General features: G+C 31.9%; 2 protein-coding genes across 2 annotated transcripts; both read left to right on the top strand.

Annotated features, from left to right (window-relative positions):
- Positions 1 to 748: 748 nt before the first annotated feature.
- LOC112091138 (zinc finger BED domain-containing protein RICESLEEPER 2-like) lies at positions 749 to 1,888 on the top strand. The gene is made up of 3 exons (XM_024164011.1): positions 749 to 803; positions 971 to 1,707; positions 1,805 to 1,888. Exons 1-3 carry the CDS (start codon positions 749 to 751, stop codon positions 1,886 to 1,888), a joined length of 876 nt encoding a protein of 291 aa, XP_024019779.1.
- Positions 1,889 to 6,034: 4,146 nt separating this feature from the next.
- On the top strand, positions 6,035 to 8,719 carry LOC21392186 (ubiquitin-conjugating enzyme E2 27). The gene is made up of 6 exons (XM_010095640.2): positions 6,035 to 6,347; positions 6,771 to 6,819; positions 7,702 to 7,861; positions 8,052 to 8,141; positions 8,293 to 8,450; positions 8,580 to 8,719. Exons 1-5 carry the CDS (start codon positions 6,167 to 6,169, stop codon positions 8,398 to 8,400), a joined length of 588 nt encoding a protein of 195 aa, XP_010093942.1. The 5' UTR covers positions 6,035 to 6,166; the 3' UTR covers positions 8,401 to 8,450; positions 8,580 to 8,719.
- The last annotated feature ends 721 nt before the right edge of the window (positions 8,720 to 9,440 follow it).

Below are 9,440 nucleotides of genomic sequence, written 5' to 3'. Positions count from 1 at the left end.
TTTTTATATAAGTTTAGTCACGCTTTTCTTATGTAATTCTGTCATGCAATGTTTTGTTATTCAAATTATTTTACAAATTGTCTTTTACTGCAATATTGTCAGATTGATATATTGTCGATTTTAGATAACTTGTAATAATAATATTTCTGGAGTCAACATACAGATTTAATTTATTTAGTTATTTAATATTGTGAATCAAAACTTGAATTGGTGAACGAAGCATTAGGGATTCTCGACACCTTACCGTTTTCTTCTTACAGATTTTCTCCTTTTTATTTTATTTGCAACAAAAATCTCAAAAACTCTCATTTTTCTTTAATTCATTTTTCTCTAACGCTCTTATTCTATTAATCATTCTTGTTATTTTGTTATCTCTCTGTGGATACGACCGCCCTTCTGTGCTACAATTGACCGCTTGTGAATATCACTTTTGGGCGTTAATCAAACAGCAATCATTTTACATGACTGTCCATTCTCATTTGTTGAATATGAAGCTATTAGGGCGACTTACCTATATTTGCATCCTGAGATAACTTTGGTAACTAGAAATACTTTAAAGGTAGATGTCTAAAAAATGTTTTCTCGGGAAAAAGCAAGAATAAAATCTATGTTGGAGTTGAGCGCCGGTAGAATTTGTTTGACATCTGATTTGTAGACTTCCATAGTTACAGATGGATATTTGTCATTAACTGCCCATTTTATTGATAAAAATTGGGTATTGCAAAAGATGATTTTGAATTTTTGCTTCATGCCATCTCCACATACTGGTATTGCATTGTCTGAAAAACTTTATGCATTATTGTGTAAGTAGGGAATTGAATACAAGGTTTTCACTCTTACTTTGGACACTGCCTCTGCTAATGATGTGTCTGTTGATCTGTTGAAGAATCAGTTGATTGAAAAAAATGCACTTATTTCTGATGATTCTTTTTTCATATTTGTTGTTGTGCACATGTTTTGAACCTTGTAGTGCAAGAGGGGTTGAAAGATATTGATTCAGTGGTTAAAAAGATTCGTGAGAGTGTGAAGTATGTAAGAAGGTCACAAATTAGAAAGAAGAAGTTTTTCGAGTGTGTAAATCTTGTGGGTCTTGATTCTAAGAGAGGTTTAAGGCAAGATGTACCTACAAGATGGAACTCAACATTCCTCATGCTTGACAGTGTCTTGTATTATCGACGAGCATTTTGTCATTTAGAATTGAGTGATTCTAATTACAAGGACTGTCCTGATCCATATGAATGGGAAAAGGCCGAGAAAATTTGTGAATTTTTAGAACCCTTTTATAATATCACTTGTATTTTTTCGGGAGCTAAATACCCCACTGTAAACTTGTATTTTCCAACTGTGTACACGAGTTATTTGTCCTTGATGAAATCTGAGAGAAGTGAAGATGCATATTTGTCTGCTATGGCAAAAGCAATGCTTACCAAGTTTGAGAAGTATTGGAAAGATTTCAGTTTGATATTGACAATTGCGATAGTGCTTGATCCTCGTTACAAGTTGAATTTTGTAGATTATGCTTATGGCAATGTTTATGGAATGAAAGGGTCACCTCAATTTTTAGAAGTTAAGAGAAATTTAGACTTGTTGTTTACTGAATACTCTAAGAGCAAGGTTTCTACAATAAATGTTGTGACTTCACTTCCTACTCCTAATGCTAAAAACCCAGCACAAAAGTTTTTACAGAGGCAAACCAAAGTATTGAAGGTAACTATGTTGATTTTGTTAATTTAACATTTATTCATGAATACTAATTGTTCTTTATTAGTCTTTATCATCTTGTTTTATATGTTTGTGGTTGTAGGAGTTCAACAACTTTGAAAGTCAAGAGCAAACTGTTATGCAGAAATCAGAGTTAGACGTTTATTTGGATGAGCCAAGAGTATAAGGGAGTGTTGAGTTGGACGTTCTTGAATTTTAGAAAGAAAATCAGTTTCGCTATCCAGAGCTTTCTTACATGGCTCGTGATATCCTAATATCTACTATAGCATCTCAATCTGCCTTTAGTGTTAGAGGACGAGTATTGGATCAATATAGGAGTTCACTTAAACCTGTCGTAGTTGAGGCATTAGTGTATACTAAGGATTGACTATTGGAGATAAAAGTATATTTGTTAATTTTTTGTTTATTTACTGTATTAGCTTATGTTATCTTAAGTCTTGACCATATAAGTTATCTATTATGTGTAGAAAATAACAAAACGATTCGTGAAGCTGTGGATGAAATTACTGAAGATGTTTTTACTTTGGATATCAATGAGCCCACTACTGGTTCATCTCAAAATTCTCACAACCTCAACACCTCAAATGCAATGGAAGGTAACAAGAATTTCCTTATGGCATGCCTAAGCTATAAATTTCATTTCATTAATAAAATGTTTTCTTTTTCCATGGATAGGTTAAAGCAACTGAAACTAATTTTAGTTTTTAGAGCGTAGTTGGACATTTAACCTCAAGGCTCAAAGAAGACATTTTCTTATATTTATTTTATGTTTTATGCACTTAAATATTCAAATGTTTTGTTATATTTTCAAACTTATTTAAATGTACTTGGTTATGTTTTCAAACTTCTTTTTTGGTAATTGGTATGTTTTGAAACATATGTCATATATACTTGATAATCTAGTAGTAGTAGTATTATATATATATATATATATATATATATATGCGTGTGTGTGTTTGATATTTGGATATTTTAATGTGTGTTGGTTATTATGTATGATTTTAACTATAAGTGATATTAAAGTAGTCAATTAATATAGTTTTGAATACAATATAAAATTTTCTTGTTTTTGCTAGTTGGGTCATAAACGGGTCTTAACCGTGTTTTTTTCGTGTCGGCCCGTCACGGCACGTTTAATAATCGTGTTAGCATGTCGTGTCGTGTTAACCGTGTTATTAGCATTTCATGTTTGTGTTTGAGTTTCTGACACATTTATTAATCGTGTCGTATTCGTGTTCACTATAATCGCGTCATGCCGGCCCAAACACGATACGCGAACACGAATTACCAGCCCTACTTGAAAGATAATGTAAATTACGTTGTAAAGTTTAGTTGTTCACTTATATTGATTGTGAAAAAGTGATTTATTTGAATTCCAACTCTTTTGAAGTTGCAAGTCTCTAATTTCCCTTCAAAATATGCAGAATTTGAATCTCCAACATTTAAAAAGAGGGCTGATTAAAGGAAAACCATTTGTAGAGGATTAGTACGTATTGAATATATTATTTGTATAAAAAACTTCAATTCAAGTTACACGTAGAATTGATATGAATCAATAACTAGAATTATAAGTGATAATTGGAGTTCGTAACAAGAAAGAAGATTTGGTGATAAAACTGATATGGGTGAATAGAGTTCTCTTAAGTGATATTAAGCCTAATTTACATAAGAATAATATTAGCATATTAATTCTAATCTTAAATTTTATGTATTAATTAATATTGTATATGAGTTGTCATTTTTATATTAGATAGTATTTAAAATATTGTTACATAAATTAATAATAGAACTTTACATTTAACAATAAAAAATAACAACTTACATGCCATATAAATTAATTCACATAATGAGAAGAATAAGATTTGGAGGAAAAGCCGAGTAAAATAGTGGATGGTTAATTATTCATTAAACTGAAAGGTCAACAATGGGCTGAACGTCTTTTTCTTGTTTGTTAGGTTATATTTGTAATTTATGTGAACACATGTTTACATGTTCAAGCAATGTTTTAACAATACATTGCATAAATATAAGGTGGTTATAGATAGTTTCCACTTATTTTTTCCTTCCAAATCTTTGGTAAAATGACCCCTTTTTTTAACAGTAATGAAATATTCTCATTATGAAATAAAAAGTCACTAATAGGGCTGGCAATCCAGGTAACGACACGACAATACGTCTCGAAACTCGAATTAAATTAGTGGGTTTATGTTTATTATAAATGGGTTTAGGTCATAATCGGGTTGACACAATTAACACAATTATAAATGAGTTGGGTTAGGGTTGACCTCTTAACACGAAGTGAGCGAATTGACACGATTAACTATATGTGTCATTGTAATATAATGATATGTGATATAACATGAAAGTTTATATAACATATTAAATACAAATAATGTGAATTTTAATATTTGTAGGAAAAATTCATTTATTTTTCTTAAAGGAAAAGATAAATTGACCAATATACATGTTAAACCTGTCATGGCCTTATTAAATAAGTCATTATTATATTAGTTATTTATTCAATATATTAATTTAAACGGGTTATACAAGTTGACACGATTAATAAATGTGTCGTGTTTGGATTAATATTTTTGACACGTTTAATAAATAGGTCATGTTTTAGTTGATGTTTTCTAACACGATTAATAAACGGTTTGACACGAACACGACCCATTAACACGAATTACTACCCCTAATCACTAAAGTGTTAGGATACAAGGCACCACTAAAGTAAAAAAATGGGTACTGCTCACATGACTAAACAATACAAACGCAACCTTATCACAAAAACGGAGATGACTCCTTTACAAAGTAGCACAAGAATAAAGTTCGGTCACGTAGAAACGACTCAAGTTGAGCCACATCCTAGTCTAATAATAGACCCATATCACACAACTTAGTATTAAAGCGGTGGGAAAACCACCTTCTATCTGAGAGACACACCACAAACATAGATTGATAGAAAAATCACCATCTAACTGAGACAAAACAACAATAGATAGAAAAACTATCATCGTTATTACAACACAAACATAAACAAAAATTATAAAAAAAATTAAACGATTATAAGAACACTATGAAGAACACTGTTGTAAAATATTATAAGATCCAAATTAAGTCAATGATGTTTTGGTATTTCTCTTTAATGCTTTTTTTAACCTTTATTTTCTATTTTACAACGGATGCCCTTTTCTTTTAGAAACTATTATCGGGTTTTTTTTTGTCTTTTTCAATCTTATATTTTTGTCAAAAAAAATACAAAAGTTATAAAATTTTATACATTCTAAGAAAAGACTAAAAAGAGATAATTTGAGAGAAAAAAAATAAAACTGGGTAATATATTTGTGTAATTAATTGGAATGTATGTATGAAGGTTATAGTTCTAAATTCAATATGTATGCATTCTTTAGAGAATAGTAATATTGTTTGAGTTTTGACCAAGTAGTCATTTGTATTTTAATAACATGTACAAAAATATCATTTAGAAAAAACAAACTGATAATTCGTACCACATAATGTAATGAGAAAATTGCAAAAACTGATTATAAACACATTCTTTTGGAGTTTTATTCTTTTATTGTGATAGGTTATCTCTTTAATAATAATATGTTAAATTATAAATAATAATTTGTTAAATTTTAGACAATAATTTATTAAATTAAGCTCGTCGCCGGCGACATCTGTCAAATTATCAATAATAATCTATCAAATTATTTACTATAAGAGATAAAATTTAATAAGTTAATGTTGAGACCTAAAAATCCTTAATGATATAATTTTAAGAGATATTTGTCAAAATTAACCTAAACTAATTAATCATTTGAAAAATTATCAAAATATCATTTAACTGTAATTGATCATTTAAGAAAAACAAACTGATAATTAGAGTGCGTTTGGTTCAAGGATTCGTGTCATGGTTTAATCATGATTCGTGACTCGTTATAGTATTTTCTCTCACAAAAAACACACATAAATTAAGAATAATTCTGAATCATAATTCAAAATCCATCAACCAAACGTCTTCTTAGTATCACACTAATTTTAAAAAAAAAAAAACATTAATTTATCATCACTAGAAATTTTCCCCCTCTCTCAAAGTAAAGCATCAATTGTATAGAGAGAGAGTAAATAGTTGAGTAGAGTTAAGAGATCTTTCCTCTCTCTCTCTCTATATACACACTCTCTCTATATATATACACACTCTCTCTCTCTCTCTCTCAAAGTAAAGCATCAATTGTAAAGAGAGAGAGAGTAAAATAGTTGAGTAGAGTTAAGAGATCTTTCCTCTCTCTCTCTCTTTCTCTCTCTCTCTATATATATATACACACTCTCTCTCTCTCACACATGTATTCCTCTATATACACACATATTTCGTAACATTAACAATCGGTTTTCCTCTTCCTCTTTCCACTTCTGCAAATCGAATAATCCGAAGAAGAAGAAGATGATAGACTTCGCTCGAGTTCAGAAGGAGCTTCAAGAATGCGGCAAGGACGTGGAGGGCTCCGGCATCAGAGTCGCCCCCAAGTCCGACGCCACTCTCGCTCGCCTCGTCGGAACCATTCCCGGCCCTATCGGAACCCCCTACGAAGGCGGCGTCTTCCAGATCGATATCACCTTACCGGGTTCGTCCAAATTTTCCGTTTTTCCTTTCCATTTTCGGATTAATTTGACCAGATATATTAAAATTTTTCGTGTTTTTGTTGCAAAACTTTGGATTTTGGTTTGTTAATCGAGGTTTTCGGCGAGATATTGTGATTAATTTGGCGTAAAACGAAAACAGTAACGTAATTTGATCCTTCTAGGGCTCAATAGGATTGAAATGTGTTAAATTTTGGTAAAGAAATCCTTTTTTCCCCCCTAGTGCGACATGATTAGATAAAATTGATTGATTTAGGTGTTCGTAAGTGGGAACACTGTAGTTAATAGAACAACTGCTTTCTTTTTGTGAATTAGTGTTTGTTAATAATAACTAATTTTCTTTTTTGCTAGATTATATATTTATTCATAGATACATACATACATTGATTATGGGTTTGTTCTTGCAGATGGGTATCCTTTTGAGCCTCCCAAAATGCAGTTTTCGACTAAAGTTTGGTAAAAGAAAATAATTTGCATTTTTTTTCCTTCTCTCTCATTTCTGCTGGTTCTGCTGATTTATTCACTTCTTTTTTTTTTGTTTTTTTGATGAATGGTTTTGTTGATTTATTGTCTATGTATTATGTCTAGCTTAGGGAATTTTGTAAAGAATGATATCATTCATGGTCTGTTATATACTGGCGTTGCATTGAGTATGACTGGATGATATTTAGGGTCCGTTTAGTTCGCTAATTCAAGTTTTTAATTTGAATTTAGATGTGACTTTATGTAAGAGCTTTTACTGTAACAAAAAAGTTAGATGTGACTGTTTTTAAGAGCTTTTTACTGTAGTAAAAATCGAACTCTAAACTTGAATCGGTGAAATGAACGGGGCCTTAAGATACGCATTTGAATCAAGTCATCCCACTGCCATTATGACAAAAAATTGAAAGAATTATACACACACACACACACACACACACACACATATATATATATATATATTTAATACAAGGTGAAAGTTATCTAATGGTACATGTTGCTGGTACTTGCTATATGAACAAGCAAAGCAGACGTAAAACTACATATAAATTGAATTAACCCTGTTTTGTTTAACTAAGAATTCCTCAATTGGTCATAATGAAGCTGGAGCTCTGTTCCATGCTAATGTGTGCTAATATGTTCTGCTAACGATTTATAATGGTCCACAATAAATGAACTTTTCATGTTGGGTTATCACGACTTTGAGCGGATTTTAGTTCAATGATTCAGCTGATTATTCTAGGATGCTAAACGGTATGACTTTCAAGTGCCGTTGATTTGTTGCAGGTTATGTATTCAGTTCATGTAATCGGTTTGTTTTAAAGATGCTAATGCTTTGATTTGTATTCATTGTTGAAGGCATCCTAATATCAGCAGTCAAAGTGGAGCTATTTGCCTTGATATCTTGAAGGATCAGTGGAGCCCGGCTCTCACTTTGAAAACAGCTCTTCTTTCTGTACAAGCATTGCTTTCTGCTCCAGAACCTGATGATCCTCAAGATGCTGTGGTGGCAAAACAGGTCTTACTTACTGCTATTCTTTACACTACAGTTACGCCTTTAGTCATACGTTATCTTTTCCTATCACTTGTGCTTCTGTTAGTTCATAAAGATGATCAAGTCCTTACTAAGCTGCATTCAGTTTTGCTTTAATGTCTTTTAATATGTCTTCTATAGATCTTACTTGTTACCTTTTATGGTGCCATTTCAGTATCTTAAAGACTATCAGACCTTTATCAGCACTGCTCGGTACTGGACAGAAACCTTTGCCAAGACATCGTCGCGTGGGATTGAAGAGAAGGTAAGTTGAATAATTTCTTTCTAAGTAAACTTTGCTTAGAAAATATTCGTTAACTAATTCTGCATATTTATAAAGAAAATTATTCACCAAATCCAAGATGTATACATTCACAACTTTGCTTATATGTAAGAGAACTGTTTTGATTGTACAGGTGCAAAAACTTGTAGAGATGGGCTTCCCTGAAGCGCAGGCGAGGACTACTTTGGAATCTGTTGGTGGTGATGAGAACTTGGCTCTTGAGAAGCTTTGCTCCGGTTAAGAGTTTGAAACAGCTGATAGCAGATTTAATCTTGTTTTGCAGCGTAAGAGGTTGGGGACTGTACTAACAAAGGGTTATGTTATCAAATATATAATATATATATATATATATATAATATATATATAAGTTTTTCATATTTAACTTGTCTGTTTTGTGTTGTTTATATTTATCTGATGTAGCTACATCCATCAAACTTTCACCTAATGGGCAAGTTACTTTTGGAGCTCCGGCACAAGGAGGGATTGTCAAATATTAATTGCATTACAGTGTTGAGAATTGCAAATTTCATTTGTGTCAAATCTCTTTTATTATTTTCTAAGCCAAAATGGGCCCTTGGTTGAACATCAGTTCTGACAACGGACTATGCATTTAATTCAGGCAAGAAATTGTCATTCTGTTAGGTGTTGAATCAACTGGCCATTTGCCTTGTAAAAGATATAACAGGTAATCCAGAGTTTTAACATAACAAGTGGACTATATGGTTTTACTGAATAACAGGAGTTTTGATTAGCCAGATCCAAGGGTGAAAAGTAGAAAAGGGAAATAACTATGCACAAAGAAGTAAAGACGCAGAGAAGAATAAATGAAAATAATAATAATATTTGATTCAACTCCATTTTATTCTTACTTCAGATAAATACATCACAATAGAAGTAGAAGTTGACGAACATCCATAGAAACCTTTACAAGATAGTCCATATTGCATACATTAATGAAAACTAAGAACAACGGCAGATAGCAACTCTTTTTTGAGGAGGTTGACATAAGATGAAGAAAGCCATTGCAAAGACCAAAGACATAACCAGTCCCAACAGGAATGCATCTTCCGGGTCACAGCAGAGAAGTCCCATTTCTTCAATCGCACACTTCTCACGCTCTGTGGCTCTGAGCATGGAAGAATGAATAACTTCCAACAAGAACAAGAAAGAAGAAAATGGGGGTGCGTTTTGTGATTTGAGCAATAATTGTAAGAGAAAAACGACATCCAACTCCTATCCACAAAACTGCAGTGCAGCCAATGCCAGATCGACAAGTTGACG

The sequence above is a fragment of the Morus notabilis genome, unplaced genomic scaffold (genome assembly GCF_000414095.1).
Source record: "Morus notabilis unplaced genomic scaffold, ASM41409v2 Scaffold2427, whole genome shotgun sequence".
NCBI lineage: Eukaryota > Viridiplantae > Streptophyta > Magnoliopsida > Rosales > Moraceae > Morus > Morus notabilis.
The sequence above is the reverse complement of the archived record's forward strand: the minus strand, read 5'-3'. Positions and strand labels throughout refer to the sequence as shown.

Bases quoted from the DNA above. Each gene is read 5' to 3' on its own strand.
- LOC21392186 (XM_010095640.2), top strand. From the start codon at position 6,167: ATGATAGACTTCGCTCGAGTTCAGAAGGAGCTTCAAGAATGCGGCAAG. The intron at 6,348-6,770 runs GTTCGTCCAAAT...TTGTTCTTGCAG, and splicing joins GATCGATATCACCTTACCGG to ATGGGTATCCTTTTGAGCCT. The intron at 7,862-8,051 runs GTCTTACTTACT...GTGCCATTTCAG, and splicing joins ATGCTGTGGTGGCAAAACAG to TATCTTAAAGACTATCAGAC.
- LOC112091138 (XM_024164011.1), top strand. From the start codon at position 749: ATGCCATCTCCACATACTGGTATTGCATTGTCTGAAAAACTTTATGCA. The intron at 804-970 runs GTAAGTAGGGAA...TGAACCTTGTAG, and splicing joins AAAACTTTATGCATTATTGT to TGCAAGAGGGGTTGAAAGAT. The intron at 1,708-1,804 runs GTAACTATGTTG...TTGTGGTTGTAG, and splicing joins GGCAAACCAAAGTATTGAAG to GAGTTCAACAACTTTGAAAG.